The 17,430-nt window shown below is 32.8% G+C and overlaps 2 protein-coding genes across 3 annotated transcripts; both read right to left on the bottom strand.

Moving 5' to 3' along the window:
• Positions 1-367: 367 nt before the first annotated feature.
• On the bottom strand, positions 368-1,207 carry LOC133681570 (arabinogalactan protein 20). The gene is made up of 2 exons (XM_062104653.1): positions 864-1,207; positions 368-600 (listed from the first exon to the last, which is right to left on the bottom strand). The coding sequence occupies exons 1-2, from the start codon at positions 988-990 to the stop codon at positions 497-499; spliced, it is 231 nt and encodes a 76-aa protein (XP_061960637.1). The 5' UTR covers positions 991-1,207; the 3' UTR covers positions 368-496.
• A 2,980-nt stretch (positions 1,208-4,187) lies between these two features.
• Positions 4,188-9,854, bottom strand: LOC133681373 (tubulin gamma-1 chain). Of its 2 annotated transcripts, XR_009836510.1 has the most exons (13): positions 9,466-9,854; positions 9,051-9,251; positions 8,776-8,887; positions 8,005-8,405; positions 7,647-7,700; positions 7,472-7,576; positions 6,970-7,044; positions 6,809-6,853; positions 6,474-6,602; positions 6,081-6,185; positions 5,929-6,005; positions 4,723-4,801; positions 4,188-4,611 (listed from the first exon to the last, which is right to left on the bottom strand). XR_009836510.1 is itself a non-coding variant. In XM_062104404.1 (12 exons), the coding sequence occupies exons 1-11, from the start codon at positions 9,592-9,594 to the stop codon at positions 5,937-5,939; spliced, it is 1,425 nt and encodes a 474-aa protein (XP_061960388.1). In that variant the 5' UTR covers positions 9,595-9,854; the 3' UTR covers positions 4,188-4,611; positions 5,929-5,936. The 2 variants fall into 2 exon arrangements, 1 of the variants encoding a protein (XP_061960388.1); XM_062104404.1 differs by lacking the exon at positions 4,723-4,801.
• Positions 9,855-17,430: the final 7,576 nt, after the last annotated feature.

Genomic DNA, 17,430 nt, shown 5'->3' with positions numbered 1-17,430 from the left:
TAAAAGGCAACAGGGTAGCTACAGAGTATAAGAATTAGAATCCCCTTCTTGGGGCCTGGGAATCCCGGGATAGATTTTTATTCACGCAACAATTCTTTCTAGTGATGCAACTATGCCTTGATTTGTTTTTTTATTGTTTTTGTCCTCTTTTAACACTTACCAGATACAGGACTGGAAGGATGTGATCGTATGGGCAAAAAGATCTGGAGAAAAGGTTACCCTATTAAACAAGTTTTTACGCATAATAATGAGATGGATTGCCCGATGAGTGGGTTCCTTACGGCCACTCACCACGGTCTGATATCAATGGAGTAGAGTAGTATTTACATTTTAGAGACCAAATTGAAAGCTTTAATAAAAACGCAACTTCGAGAAAAAAATAAAATTGAATCAATCTTTTGATAAACAATGCCGCCACCACAATCAATCACTCATAAGAAATTCCTTCTGAAACCAGATAAGTGAGCACAATCCATCTCTACAAGTCCTAGAAAATTCAAAAGAAAGTGTAGGATGAAGCATCCAGCGGGTGAATCAGGTATGTGAGCACCAGAGCCACAAGCATCAGCAGGTATGCGATTCCTTGGTCGATTGAAGTCCCTGCAAAAACATTAAGAAAAATCTATAAAAAAAAACCATTCAAAGAGAACTACTATCACGCTTAATTAATGGAAGACCCCTCCCTGTTTAGGTTTTAAATGGACCATCTAAGAGAATCTCTGGCATGTATGAGAATCTCTCCCCATGGAGAATCTAAAAGAAGAGGGGAGGGTAGCAAGGAAACTACAATGGGTTTCGTAATTTTGAATCCAAGCAGAAAAAATCCACAAAAATCAAAGCCAGCGGAGGGAAGAGGAGATTACCATCGCTGGTAGGTGCAGGAGCGGGAGCGGGAGACTGGGCCTCAACAGAAGGGGAGACAACAGCCAAAATAAGAGAAACAACAGCCAAAACGGCAATAAAAGCCTTGAATGAAGCACAAACTGCCATTGCTATGCTTTTTAACTCTTAAGATGTAAGAAAAAAGCAGAGATCTAGCCACAACTAGCTTCGCAAAGAGAGAAAGAACAGAAATAAGAACAATGTGCTCGTCTTTACGAGAGAGAGATGGGGGAGGATAAGGAGAGAATAGAGGGAGGAGAGTATAAATACAAAGAAGGCTTGGTGAGGGTGGGAGAGAGAGAGAGGAAAGAGGGAAGCCACTATTTGGTAATAAGAGTCGGAATTGGCATGTCGCAGTGTTTACTATTGAGGGCAGTGAGTGCGGGGTCCATAGAAATTGAGGGTATCTTTCTTTCTTTTTAAATTTGGCTTTGCTAACAATGCGCCATGTGATGGTCGGACCTTTCTACTTCTTTTTATTTAAACAGCCTGTCAGTCGAGTTGTCGCTTGACCCTTTTGTTTGTGCTACCTAACCACCCCCACCTCACCTTCTGTTGTTTAAATTTGTAACGGACTTAACGGCTAATTTCTTCAACTTTTTTATTTATATATATATATATATATCAGAATTTATGATAGATACATAGATCTGTAAAATTTGATTTGAAACGTTGGCGAGGCATCTGAGGGGTTTTCTAATATTGACATGTGGTAGCGTGGAAATTTGAATTTTAGATATGACTTTTGAAATTAGGATAAAAAAATTACTTTTAAAACTGGTGAATCTCATTAGCTAATAATAATTGACAACAGATTTGTATTCGATCCGACAATCGTAAATTTGAAAATTCTGACAAGGATATTAATTACATATGGGTGGATTACTAAATATGAAATTGAAATAGAAAAAACTTGAATGCATGCAGGAAGAATCCAACATTCTAAGAGTGTGTTTGGTATTGCGGTAGCGGTTTTAATTGTGATTTGAAAAAAGTTGTTTTATAAAAAGTACTTTTAGTTGAGGTTGGTTTGAAAAAAATTGGTGTTTGGTTAAAACTATGGTTGAAATTGAGATTGAAGAAAAAGTAGTTTAATGTGTTTGGTTAAAAATGCTTTTGAAATTGAGGTTATAAAATAATTTAAAAAAATATATATTAATATTGATGATTTTTAATTTAAATATTGTAAAATTAATTACTCCTATTACATCATGAAATAAAAAATACTTTATAAAAAATACTTTTTATTATTTCATTAAACTATTTATAATTCCATTACGTACAAAATTCATCCGATAAAAATTACAGTTTTCATAATTTTTTTAGCGTAGATAAATATTATCAGGTATAAAATTGATATTACAGTACGAGTGAATTTAATTAATTCATTTTATACTAGTGTTTTTTTTAAATACAAATGTTAAAAAAATTTATTTGGCTGAAAAAAAAAGAATTTCACGTGAATAGTGCAATTCGCACTGTTCACATGCTCCACTGTTCAGTGAACAGTGGAAGCATGATACATTGTTCAATGAACAGTGTATCATGCTACACTGTTTAAACAGTGTAGCATGGTTGTTCTCTAAGAGCCGCGCAAAAAAACAGCATTTGTCTGCTTTCAAATTGCCAGTGTTTCGCACGCAATTTGTTGTGGGACCATACACAGTGAACAACTTTTTTTCCTTAACCAAACACTGAGCCAGTGCGTTTTTGAAGAAACGCAACCTCTACCTCGTTGCCAAACGGGCTCTGCAATTAAATGGAAAATAATGTTTTTTTTTAAAAAAAACTTGGATTAACACTTAAAGAAAGGGAATTGACTGGCTTATTCGGAACCATGCCCGTATGTGGTTAAAGAAGCGCTAAGCTAATATTGCCACACAAATTTGTGGGTGGGCAAACCGTAGAGTTGGCTTCGAACTAAACTCAAGCGGCCGAATGTCTCCTGAAATGTAATTCTAAATCGAACTTGTATAATTCACAGCACAAGCACATTCATCCATTGAGAGAGTTTCTTAGCGAAACATTTCAAATGATGATTTTTGCATTCGTTAAGCCAGTCCTCGGGAAAACAAATGAAGCAACTGGGGAGCCGAATGATGGTTTTCATGATTTTAGCAACTAGTACAGGTTGTCTTTCCTGGCCACATCTGCTCTGTCACTCTCACCTTTTCCCGCAAGGCCATTCCAGATGAGACGGGCTGGGAGCCAAAAAAAAAAAAAAAAAAACTCAAATTCAAAATGCTCACTAATTCGTTCTGCCCCACACAACTTACAATATCAAGAAAAAAACTCATAGAATCATCTAGGTAATAATCCAATAATAAGAACTTAAAATTAAAAAATTTATTTTTTAGTTTCAGGTATGAACCCTATAATTATTCATATAATAACCACTGAAAACTTATATAATTATCATCTTCAGAACTCGTAGAATTAATCGAGATACATGCAAGCTGACCCGAACACCCATATTAATCTAAAAAAAAAAGAAAAAAACCCATAGATGTCCATGGATGATGACCTTGAGGTATTCTCAATTTTTATGTTGAGTCTACATCAATAATGTCAAGCAGGATATTCTCACCTTCCTAGGAAATATGAAGGAGATGGTTAAATAAATAAAAAAATTATCGTGTTAGTATATCCTGTTTTAAATGCTCTGCTTGCATGCAAACAAACTTAGAACGTGTTTGGCAGTATGGTTGCGAGTGCTTTTCAAATAACTTTTCGTGACAAAATACATGTCAACGATGTTTTTTCATTTTTTAAAAATTATTTTTGACATCAGCACATCAAAACAATCCAAAACGTACAAACCATATTAAATTTTAACAAAAAAAAAATTTTCAAATTTTTTGGGAACGCAGCCGCAGCCGCATTCCCATACGGGCTCTTAGAATCAGCCCAAAATTCAAGGCAAAAGTTTCCAGTCTGGTTGCTGCAATTAATCATCAAACATCTGTTTTCCCTTCTATCAATCCTATGCTAGTCATATATGCACAGGTTGAAGAAAGCAAACACAATTCATGGGTAAGTTGTAACTCGGGTGATTCAAAATCACATGAAATAAACCACCATAACAACACATGCAATGGATTCAGAAAGCACGGAACACCAAACACCACATCTGGATTTTTGACACCACAAGATAAATTTCATGATTTATACAAACCGTACAGGACAATCACAACACCAACCGGTAGCATGGATAACCACCATATCAATAAACACTGTTGGACCATTACCAACCTACCATGTGGACGGGACCACAGAAAATGCTTCACATGCCATGTTTTGAGATATTACACAAAAAAGGGTGTGATAAATCACGAAAATAATTTTACTTGTCAATACTACAAATTTAGTCCCGAATAGAATTAAAACCTGCAAAGCATCAAAGACATCCAAGCAGGAAATCAAAGACATCCAAGCAGGAAATCTCATTATCTGACTGCAAATGTAGTCTCTGTCCTCTAGATTCCAGGAAATTTAGTAATAATTGAAAGATTATGAAAAATCTGATCCAACAAAACTCAAAATCTGCAAGGTGTGGGTTGGGATTCCTTTTCTTTTTTTGAAGACTAACAAAATCAAATACCCAAGCAATCCACACACCACGAAATCACCAATCTTCACACCCAAAAAAAAAAAAGATCTCAAACCATAAATTTGTCATATTTACTTACAATGAGTTTTCAACTGTGCTTTCAGCATCATAACTACAATCTGCAAATGAGTAAAATTCAAAGCTAGTCACCTTTTTGCAGAAAGGAAACAGAGACAAGAATACAAGATACAGGGATCCGAGAACAACAAAATAAGACACAAGCAACTCACTCAATGTGAAACTACCACAAGCTAACAGGACCTTCCAATCTTTTTTGCATAAACATTCATAAAGGTTCTATTTTACAGCCTGCAGTATCATACATGCTAAAGTTACAAAAAAATGCTTCAGAAAGGCATTCTATATAGAAAAAATTAGCAAAAAAATCTAACTGAACTCATAGTTATTAAACCCGGCCCGGGGGTTGACCCGGCCAAGGGGCCGGGTCTCGGGTTTCATGGGTCAACCCGGGCCAACTCGGGTCAACCCGGAAAAATTAAAAAAAAAATAAAATTTTAATATTTCATATGAAAGAATCCATGTAAATACAGATTATATATATTATGAAGTTTAAAAGAATATTTTAAAAAAAATTTTATTCCACATTAAAAAGATATTATGTTAAGCTTTTAAGTTAAAGTATTTAAACTAAAAACGTTTTTTATCCCACATTGACAAAACATAACTTTTTCTTTGGAAACATAGAGTATATATACTAATAGGTTTCAAATCCCACATTGAAAAAACATAACTTTTTTCATTGGAACATGGAGTATATATATGAAAGGGCTTCAAATCCCACATTGAAAAGATATTATGTTATGCTTTTAAGTTGAAGTATTTAAACCAAAAGGTTTTTTATCCCACATTGAAAAAACATGATTTTTTTCTTGGGAACATAGAGTATATATACTAATGGGTTTCAAATCCCACATCGAAAAAACATAACTTTTTTCATGGGAACATGGAGTATATATATGAAAGGGCTTCAAATCCCACATTGAAAAGATATTATGTTATCTTTTTAAGTTGAAATATTTAAACCAAAAGGTTTTTTTATCTCACATTGAAAAAATATGACTTTTTTCTTGGGAATATAGAGTATATATACCAATGGATTTCAAATCTCACATTTGAAAAAAAAAAAAAAAACCGGGTCTCATCCGGGTTCGCCCAAGTCCCAGGTTGACCCACCGGGTCGTCCGGGTTTGGCCGGGCTGTTGCCACAGCCGGTCTTTTATTAAACCCGGACCGGTCCAGCCACCGGGTAGACCGGGTCCCGGGTCGACCAGCCGGGCCGGGCCGGGTTTAATAACTATGAACTGAACTACACATCGGATAAAATTCAACTCGCTGAAGTAATTCTCAATGAGAGGAAACACAAATAGAACCTATAATTATAGCAATTACCTAGAAGCATAAACTTTTTAACTTACTTGGTAATTCAAATTGCCAATTTTGGATCCACTGTTCCTTTAGCATTACCTTCTTCTGTTAAAAGGTTGTCCGGATCCTGCAATATAACATAAAATCAGCAGCGTACAGATAAGATGTAATCTGGGGAAAGTCAGGGCCAGTAGTCATATACCTCCATTCCCCATTTTATGTAATCTGGGGACTCACAGGCTTTGTATTCATCAACTAAACTCTCAATTATGTCCCGTGATTCATCGAATTCAGAAAGATCATTGTCCTGAAAAAACATTTTGCAACAGATAATAAAAAAGCAGTCTACAAAGCTAGTGCACCTTATCTCGAAGCATCCTACACTCCAGCCAAAAAGGGCTAGTGGAGATTAACAAAATCATGTTGCTCATCTGAAATGGAGCATTATGAACAATAAAACCATAATGTTTCTGATCTAAAAGATGGGTTCCTTTTTCATGATTACTAGCTGAAGATAAAACAGGGAATGTATAGTATAATCCATGTATTGACAACTGACCAGAGGCATGTGAGAAACATGAGGAAGGCAACTTACAGCAAACATCGGAAATTTTCGATAGTTATCAAGAAAAGCTTGCTTTTTTCTCAGCTTCTCATACTGGCTCAAACATTTGCTGAAGAGGTGGCGGATGCTAGTGTGGCTTGCTAGCATGAGACCACTTACCTACAAATGCAGTTTGCTCATTTATTCTTTCACAAAATTTGCATAACATTCAAGTTACACTAAACATTACACTGGAAATTCAACATCTTCAAATTTGACATATGAAACTGAATAACATAATCTCTACAAAGATTTATGTTTTTCGTAAGATTTTAATGAAAAATAAACCAAAACAGAGAAAGTAAGGGCACAGATTTTGTTCCTACCCTGTGCGCAGTTTGAACATAAGGAGACTTTCTAGACAAAGCAACCTTCAAAAAGAAAGGGAAAAAATATAACATGAGCAGATATTATAATCTGATTAGAAGAGGAAAAGAGTAAATGGAATGAAGAAAAAGGTTTTATTCATTGTACTATAGGAAAAGACCTGTATACTTGCAGGGCCCCACTCAATAAAGTTAACAAGCTTCCTTTCACGAATCCTCTGCAAACTTTCATGAACCTGATAAAAGAGTAGGCAATGCAATATAGATGAATTTGCTTGTGTGCAAAAAGAAAAAACTGCTTGCGCTTATGATATGCAAAAAGCCAACTCAATTAATAGCAGCCTCTCCATGTAATGATATGCAAAACCATGTAACAAGCACAAAGGGACCCTAGACAAAGCTAAAAGATACAACAGGATCAACACACTGACACCATAGCTGGGCTGACCTAACAAAAAGCCAACTTACTGAAACTAAAGTATCACATAACTAAAGCCAAATTATGAGGCAGCCATGGAGAGAAAAAAATGGAAGCAGCTAAGGGTTGACTTCCCAAATGTGCTGCCCTCATGGTGATTAACTTAACAAGTTCATTCATCTTTTCAAGCAGTCTTCTACAGTAAGCGACTTCTAACAGGTTCATAAACTATAAGAAATTATTACCTGAGTAGGGTCGACTTCTCCCTGAATAATATTCAATATCGAAATGTATTTTGCTTGACTAGCTTCTTTTGTTCGTGCATAAGAGGAAACCATGATATTCTTGGTCTGAAAAAAAAAGGGTCAGTTTGATACCTAACTACACTTTGGTTAAACAATAAGGAATGAAATTTCTCACCTGCAGAAGTCTTCTCATAACATCCAGTACAGTAGTTTTACGAATCACATTAGCCTGCCATGAGATTATTTGCATCAGATCATCAGCAAATCCTCCTTTAAGAGCATAAGCATGCCAAGTGAAAATATATAAAGAAATGACAAACCAAAATAATATAATTTGATGGAGCTGCTAATTGGTGTATCTGAAATAATCCAACTATGTCTCACCAAAATCCATAAAACTACTGAAGAGATTCTAATTTTCGATTAACTGAGACTCTCATTTTTCACATAATCAATTATAAGACTCCTAATGAAACAGTATTATTATCGAACAAATTAAATAGAACCATAAAGAAATCAAGTTCGAATCTTACCTGACGCTCCACTGTGAGTGGTGTATATCCAGTCATAAGAAAATGGCATCTTGGTGTTGGAATTAAAGATGCAAGAAGACCAACCAAGTCATTGTTCATATATCCTGGATACCGCAGAGTAGTTGTGCTAGCAGACATAACAGTAGATACCAAAGAGTTTGTTTGAGCAAATGTGGGAGTTGACAAATGTAGGCGCTCAACAGCAATTCTATTCAGTGCAGTATTGTCCAGAACAACAACACAATCTGCATTTAGAGTCAGTCTCTTGAGTGTTAAAAGTGAGTTATAGGGTTGGACTACCACATCACTCGTCTCCATCTGGTTAGGAAATACACTGTATGTCTGGACCAGCTTTTTGCTATAGCGATCATTTAAAGTCTCCAGCAGATACGAGCCCATACCTTCAATACATAACACAGACACTCAAGAAGTAAGCAAACCAGAAACTAGGAGCTCTATCTGGGTTCCATCATATATTAGCAACAATAAGTTCACATATTGTGCAGCCATTATGATTATGTGACCAGTGGCCACAATATTATCAAGTACAGTTCACAAATTATCTATTATAAACCAAGAGCAATCTAACTTCGAACCAATCTACGCTTACCAGAACTGTGTTAATTCAAGTATTTAAATCATGACCACTTGTCAGATTCTAACAAAAAATATCGGTAATACAGTTTGTGTGAGAGTACTACACAAATGCATCAAAACTTCAGAACTTTAATAGACAAGAAAAGGCAATGACAAATTGACAAGTAAAGCAACCTGAGCCTGTTCCTCCAGCAATTGAATGGCACAGAACAAAACCCTCAAGACTATCACTTCCATCTGCCTCTCTATCAATCATGTCCATTATATCCTCTTCAACACCCTTTCCCTGACCGGTAACAAATAAAGAAAACAGAAATCATACAAAAATCAGTTGATGACATTAAGAACCTAACTGCCAAACTCTAAAAAAGGTAAGAACATTTTTACCCTGAATATCCCAAAAGAAAGAAATCAAATTATCTAGCACATGGGACAGCCAGGCAACAAACCTGATGATATCCACTGGCCCAATTATTTCCTGCACCACCACCATGATCCGAAACAAAGATGTTCTCATGATTGTAAAGATTTCGATATTCACTGTTTTGAATTCCATTGATGACCCTAGGCTCCAAATCAATTAGTAATGCTCGTGGTATGTAGTGCTGATCATCCGCTTGGTAGAAAAACACATCTTTCCTATCACCTCCCTGAATCACACCAAATTCAACAAATAGACATTGATCGAAATCCTATTAATACTATCATCTTAGAGTTCACAGATTATATATTTTTATTTTACATTTCCAAATAAACAGCAGAAAAAGGAAAACAATAAAAAGCAGACAGTTAAATTCCCTGATTTAGGTCAAGACAATAGAATACAATCTTTCAAAAGATAAAGAGTGAGAATAGAAGACCTACCTGAGTAGCGAAATCTTCGAGAATGCCATCTTTGTTGATGCCGTGTTCGAGGCAAAGCTGTTTCCAGAACTCCATGCCGATCTGGTTCCCGCATTGTCCTACTTGCAGCGTGATTATCTCTCTCGGCATTTTTAGTCTCTTTTTCTTATTTTCTCGGGAAAATTAGGGTTTTGAGATCAACGGAGAGAGAGATGGAAATGTGAGAGATGAATCTGGCGCGGAGAGGATTTTGAAAAGATGCAATGAAAAAAATTTGAGGGAAAAAGGGAATCCCCGAAATTTTGGATGTGCGTGCGCTTAATATCAATGCTTTTATACACTGAAGTGAAGCAGCAACTCCCTCGCTGGACTGCCGGCCAGGAGCGGATGCTAATGTGCGTCCTATGCGTAGCATAAGCTCAGGGGCCTGGTTCACTGTATGGGCTTAATACCAGGGGGTTTTTTAGCGAATTTTGATTGGGCCTGAGTAGGTTCCATGTGTGTTTTAAATGTATATTTGTTTTTGTTGTTATTTACTTTTAGTGGTAGAATCCATTACTAAAAGCAGCAATAAAAACATGAATTTACTATTTTACTTTTGTAATTTTTGCACTTCTTTTTTTGTTTTAACACTTCTCGGGGCTGAAAATGCATTAATTTTTTTTTAAAAAAAATAATAATCAAGCCAGAAGATGCATGACCCACCGCATCTTATCAAAAAGAGAAATTAAAAATAAAAATACCAGGTGAAAAAAAGACAAGAGTGAACCAAGTCAACCTATTGTTCCCGGGATATGGATCATTCATCCTGCTGAACAAAAACTTTTTTATTTATTAAGTTATTTTTCATTAGTCACGCAACAATCAATGACGTTGGATATTTATTTTTTATCAAATAAAAACAATTTAAAAAGGAACAAATAGGACAAGAGCGCGGGACAAAAAAGAAATGGCCTTTTTTTTAAAAGTTAAATAACAAAAAAGTGGTTTTTTTAGGCTAAATAAAGAAAGAAATCGCACATGCAGCTGAGCAACAACTCCGATAAAAACCAAATAAAATATTATAAAATGAGTACATTATATTTATATTTAAGCAATTTATTTGATTTTGTTAAAAAATAATTGTTTTTAAAAGACAAATTTAACAAAAAAACAACAAATAAAAAGATCCAGAATAACATGTGTCATTTTTAAAATTAACAAAAAATCTTATAGATAACAAATAAAAATATTAATGGATCTCAATCTTCAATTAAATCAAATGATAAGAGATAAAACTGAAAAAACACAAGCTTAAAAAAAAAGTACAGATGAATTTCCTAAACCTCGGGTTAATCTTTCAAATTCATAGCTCGTTAGATTCTAAACTTGAGCTTAAACAAGAAGCTTAATTTAATGTTGAATGATGAAATTAAAAAAAACATCAATTTAAAAGATTTGTCAAAACAAAGAAATAGCAATAAAAAATGAAGGATGAAATCGTAAAAAACTCAGATAAAATACATGGCAATCAAAAGAATAAAAACCAAATATAATAGATTAAAAAATTTAAGGATGGTGAAATAAAAAAAATTAAAATAATTAAAATTAAATAAAGTAATTGAAAAAATAAATATTAAATCTAATAAAAAAATAAATTAAAAAGCTGCTATGAAAGTTTAGAAAAATAGTGCAAAAATTGCGGATGATAGAGAAAAAAAAGGAGGGGAAGCCAATTGGCAGCCAACCAAAGGGAATTACGCCACACATGATGTCTAGAGAGACAGGCCTTGCCATGACCAATCAAAAAACACCAAGAAATGTCATTTTTGTTATTGTCACAAGTCGTAACATGCACTTTTTAAACATGATAGGATGGTTTCTTTGATGGCGTACGTGTTCAACGAACATGCCATCTTTTTTTTTTGTTTTTTTTATATTTATTAAAGGAACAAACTGCCCTTGAGATTACATGACAATAATAATAATAATAATAAAAAGGGAAAGTATGAACTAGAGCTTGGAGGCAATGTTAGAAAATTTTGATTTTAATAGCAAAAGAGTCATTTTATTGTGTTATAAAATATCAAATATCAAAAACACCCCTAAGGTGTTTATTTTTTTAAAGACATTTAAGTATTTATACTATACAAAAAAGTTTAAGAAGACCAAGATGCTTCTTATTAATCTTATAATAGCCAATGAATTTTATGAAAAAATCACATCACTTTAAAAAAACATGCAAAGTTTTTTGGTTGAGAAGGGAAAAATAGTAAATTCACTGTTATAGTTCATAATAAATTAAGGTATATTTGCAATACTTTTCCCAGGTTTAGGTTTTTTAAATTTCTTTTTGTTTTTAAAGTCATTTAAATAATTAAACCACGTAATTGTTTTTCAAAAGACCAAGATATCCTTAGTTAATTTTATAATTATTAATGAACCATGCAAAAAAAACATGCAACCTTTGAGTGACATGCAAAATTTTTTAGTTAATGAAGGTAAAGTAGAAAATCTATTATTACAATCATTAATAAACAAGATTTAAAATTTTAAATGAGAAGAGAATGTCAAGTTATGACTGTGCATTCCCCTGTTTTTCCTTGGTTTGAAAAAATACATTCGCCTTGTTTATTCATGATGAGAAAAACATTTTATTTGTCTTGATTTTTTAAAAATTTAATATTACCATTAATCAAGTGAATGATGAATACACACACACACAAATATATATATATATATAACATGTTCTAATATAGAAATGGTGGGTTTCTACTGTAATATCCTGAAAAGTTTTGGTTGAAAGGATATTGATATTAATTGCCCTTGTATAAATAATTATGATTATTTATGATTGAGAGGTAGATTGGACATTTAAAATAATTTGATAAACATGTATAACTCAAAAAAAGATAAAAAAGATAAAACCTATAGATATTTGACTTTGCTATGTAAATATCAAATAATTTAGAGAGAACAAACGTGAAAATCACTAGAAGGAAGTGAAACAAAATGATCTTAAAAGATTGAAGTTTTATTCTATTGTCTAGATTTCAAGGTCAAAAATTATGAATTAATTTTATTTAAAAAGATTTTGAATTGATTAAAGTTTTTCTATATGAAAAGTGTATAAAGTTAAAAAGATTTAAATAGTATTTGTATGAATAATTAAATACAATAAATTCTATGAAATTGTAAAATGGATTAATCAAGAATGCTTAATGGATGTTTAATGAATTGAAAGTATTTGGTTTAACAATTAGATGTATAAGTAAGAAGTTGTCTGGGATCAAGAGATTTATTCTCTCTATGGTCTCAGGTTCGAGCTCTGTGGTTACTCATATGATGGCCACTGAAGACTTACATGGTCGTTAACTTCAAGGCCCATGAGATTAGTCGAGGTGTGTGTAAGTTGGTCCGGACACCCACATTAAACTAAAAAAAAATTGTTAGTTTATATGTTTGATATAGATTTCTGTTTAATCCAAAAATTATGTTGAATAGATGCTTTAATTAGCTTTAATAATCGATGCCATCTTACTTTATTTTAGAAACAATCAATTATTTGTCCCTTGTGTTTGTGGCACGTAGTAATTTTGCCCTTGTTTTTTTTAATTTGGACAAATTGGCATCAAAATTAATAAAATTTTGGTTAATTAGCTCAAACCAATAATGCTATTAGAAAGGATAAAATTGCATCTTTTAAGGATATAGGTGCTCAATTAAACATTTTTTTGGAAATTTTCCTCTACATACAGTAATATTGTTCATGTCTCCTCATCACCTCAGCATCCACTAAATCACCTTGTTGGTGGTCGGATAGTGAAGATCGCAACGTTGAAGCTACTGGGACTTTTTAGAAAAAGTTTGATTCAGTTCTCGTATTTTCTTAAGCAGCAATTCAGTCTATTTATAACGATATAATTCATGGCAATTATTGATTGGGATCAACTGACCAATATTTTAACAATTTTGATGTAAATAGACCAAATTTTAAAACACGAGGGATTAGAAAAACATTTGTCACAAGATGAAGGGGTGAAGAAAGTGTGATTTTGACAAAAAAAAATGGAATAAAAGAGCGCAAGACAATTATTTCCATCTCTCGTGCCCAAACGAAGATCACAGTGATGGTTCATCGCACAACAAAAGAGAAATTAAGAGATTACATAATAACACCCACGTTATTCTACTAAATGTTCATTACACAGCCAGCACACTGGTCCGAAGACCGACCACAAAACATAAACTAGCAGTCTAACGGGACCAAAGAAAAGCTCCCATGGCATACTTCCTTTTCTCTTCAACATCCCCAGTGATGGGCAACCCATACTCTCTGAGCAGGCAATCAAGTTTCCATTCTTGCATGGTCTCATAGTCGTCTCTGGTGTATCTTGGGTAGTGCAGTGGCATCTGAAAGCTCCCACTCTGCTCCTTTTCGTGCTGCCCATTTTGTCCTTTATTGCCTCTGTTTGAAGTTGGCCTCTGCACTGACTCCATTCCACCTTCACTCATATTTTGCGCTAGAGTTACTTGGCCAGATATGCAAGTTAGTTGTAGAAAGGTGGTGGTTTTTATAGAGGTTAATGAGAGACTGTGGAACGCAAGGGACCCAGACGTCGTCGAGGTAGGGTAATGCTGCAATATTCATTGTTGAGAAAACAATGCTGATTGCCCTGTGACTTGTGAGTTGGGGTTTATTTAAATTTCAGGAAAATTAGAATTATGGAGAAGTCCCAAGTCTATGGCCTAGGAGACGTAAGCACGTCTAGCTGTGTGTTTATAATACAGTGCAATGTAATTCTTAATTAAAAATATATTAAGATAATATATTTTTAATTTTTTTAATTATTTACATCAGAAAATTAAAAAATAATTTAAAAAACATTTTAAAAACAGATAGATCTGCGTTCCCAGACATATCCCGGGGAGCCGTATTCAACCAGAGTGCGTTTCCGGAACTGGTGACAATATGGTGGAATTAGGTACATTAATTAATTCAATGTCTTTACGCCGGCTAGATTGTACTGAATATTCCTAAATTCTCTACTCATTTATTTGCCAAGGAAATTAGTTATTAATAATACTTCACGTGCAAAAATCAATAAATAAACAAGTTATAAGCCATTAGATTGGTGGAAGCAACCACTAATTCTCTCATTGATTTTGTGTGATTGGATGGTTTGTATTTTTATTATGATCTATTCTTATTTATTTTCTTATAAAAATAGCTTTACTCGTTGATTATATTTCCACAACACCGTAAAAACTAAAAAATCTTATGGTTTGCCAAAATTAATTCATTAATCCTTATAGTATATAAAATAACTATATAATCCCTTGATAAGCGTCGCAAAATCTCAATTTACTTGTTTTTCTTTATGCTTTATTTTATAATCAAACTTGTCCATCTTACCTGCTTCTCCTTTTTTTTCTTCTTTTTTTAATAACATAAAAAACCAAAATAAATTGGAAAAATATAAAATTGATGAAAATATATGCTTTGGTATGCATACTAGAAGTTAGTTTTAATATCTTATGTATAATTTATTATTTGCTTTATATATATACTACTTTATGTTATGATTGCAAGTTTATAATAAAAAAGACACAAAAAAATCAACTGGCCAAACCCATGACTCAAGTCATGAGATCGTAATAACCTTATAGAGTGAAAATTAAAATAAATTATGAAATCTAATTCCCAATAAATTAATATTAAAGGATTAAATTAAAAAAAATAACTAAAAGGAACAAAAAACCTGACACAACTGGCCTAACCTGCGACTTAGGTCATAAGACTGTGATAATCTCATAGAAAGTAAATAATTTTTTTTTATAAAACTTAATTCTCAATCAACTAAATATCAAAGGATTAAATTGAAAAAAATCAAATAAAAAAAATTACCTGAGTCAACTAGGATTAACCTGTCAAACTTAGGTCAGGAGACTAAGATAACTTTATAAAAAAAAGAAAAAATATAAATATAAATTTTCAATCAACCTAGTGTTGAAGGATAAAATTAAAAAAAAAAAGAGTATTCAATTAAAAAATGACAAAAAAAAAACCCAAGTCAGCCTAGATAATCCGCAAAACTCGTGGCCCGGGTCATAAGACCATGATATTCTCATATAAAAAAATAATTACAAAGTCTAATTCTCGAACAGCTCAGTGCTGAAGGATGGAGTTGAGAAATAATTAATTAAAAAAATAAAAAAATAATTAAAGTCAACACGACTAACCCGTAAAATTTACAACTCGGATTATGAGACCGAAAAAATTTCATAGAAAACAAATAAAAATAATTATGAAGCCCTATACCCAATATATCCAATATTAAAAGATAAAATTAAAAATAATTTTTTATTAAAAAAATCCTAAATTTTTTTAAAGATCCCTTATATTATGAAAAGCCAATCCCTTATAACATGTGTTAATAGGTATAGCGGGTTTCTAGTTTTCCTCTCCACGTGTTTGGACATAAAAATAAAAGAGACATCGCATATGGAATATGGATGTAAAATCAATATATTTATTGTAACAAAACATAAAAACAAAAACGAAAGATAATCCATCTCTTAAAAGAAAATAAAGGAAAGCAGGTAGACTTCAGTTAACCTATAATTATAATTAATCAAGCATTTAATTTGTGTGCGGTATTTAACCATGACCATAAAAAAAATTTGTAGTATTTAACGAAAGAAAAAACAAATTGTAGTATTTCGGTTTTTTTAAAAATAAAAATTAGCTATATATTAGTATCAATGATGGGTTTTTATATATATATATTATCCATGACAGCTGACAAAACTAATATATTTTTTTTACGCCTGATAAAATCTGCTAAAGGGTGCAAATAAAAAAATATATTTGCTAAGCAAAATACGTCCAGAGTCCCTTTTTGGCTTTTTATAACACGAGCCGATTCTCTATCACTCCACGGACTTTACATGGATGGTTTATTGATCCTACCATGCAAAGTGAAACTTAATTTGTCGACTCATTTATCTAAGAATATTAACTGATACATAAGCAAAGCCTCGATCGAGTAACTCTCTGTATTTTTATCAATGACCTTCCTTTTCATTTACTTGAATGATCGATGCTATCTTACTTTATTCAATATCTAATGACGATAAGGCTATCAAGAACAATTATTTTAGAGAAAATCAAATCTTACCCTTATATTTTTTAAATATTATCTGATATTGTTGTTTTTCTATTAAAAATATATTAAAATAATATTTTTTAATTTATTTTTGACATCAGAATTTCAAAATGTCATGAATAGATGAAAAAAATAATAATTTGAAGCTGCTGGAATTTCTTAGAAAATCTTTGACCCGGTACTCATATTTTCTTAAGCAACAATTCGGTCTATTTATAACAATATAATCCATGGCAGTTATAGATTGGGATTAACCGACAAAAATCTTAACAATTTTGAAACACAAGGGATGAGACTAACATTTTTCACAAAATCAAGGGGTGAAAGTGTGATTTTGACAAAAAAAATGGAGTGTAGGACAATAATTTCCATCTCTCTCATGCCCAAACGGAGATCACAATGATTGTTGATCACACTACAAAAGAGAGAGAGATCACAGAATAACACCCACATTATTCTACTAAACGTCATGATTCCCCAGCACACTGGTCCAAAGGCTGACCTCACACATTATCTAACGACTAAATTCATTTCCCAAGCGTCGTAAATTAATTAATTTATTAATTACTTACTCCTACCATAAGACATCATGCCTTTGCAATTAATAGCATTCCAAGCTAGACAAAAACAAATCAACAGGTATGTGATGTAACCCATAACATTACAATATCACAAATATATGATAGTTATTAATATCATAATCTAGAAGTCCAACTATGCCAAAGAAAAGCTACCATGACACGCTTCCTTTTTTGTTCAAGATGTTTAGTTTATTATAACAAGTCATGTTAACTATATGAAAGATTTTTAAAAAAATTTAGAATTTAAATAAGTTTAA

Source organism: Populus nigra, chromosome 2 (assembly GCF_951802175.1).
Source record: "Populus nigra chromosome 2, ddPopNigr1.1, whole genome shotgun sequence".
NCBI classification, from domain to species: domain Eukaryota; kingdom Viridiplantae; phylum Streptophyta; class Magnoliopsida; order Malpighiales; family Salicaceae; genus Populus; species Populus nigra.
This window is presented reverse-complemented; position numbering and strand designations above follow the sequence as displayed.

Bases quoted from the DNA above. Each gene is read 5' to 3' on its own strand.
- LOC133681570 (XM_062104653.1), bottom strand. From the start codon at position 990: ATGGCAGTTTGTGCTTCATTCAAGGCTTTTATTGCCGTTTTGGCTGTT. The intron at 601-863 runs GTAATCTCCTCT...ATGTTTTTGCAG, and splicing joins TCCTGCACCTACCAGCGATG to GGACTTCAATCGACCAAGGA.
- LOC133681373 (XM_062104404.1), bottom strand. From the start codon at position 9,594: ATGCCGAGAGAGATAATCACGCTGCAAGTAGGACAATGCGGGAACCAG. The intron at 7,045-7,471 runs GTAATAATTTCT...CTCTTTTATCAG, and splicing joins GAGAAGTCGACCCTACTCAG to GTTCATGAAAGTTTGCAGAG. The intron at 6,006-6,080 runs GTATATGACTAC...GTTATATTGCAG, and splicing joins ACATAAAATGGGGAATGGAG to GATCCGGACAACCTTTTAAC.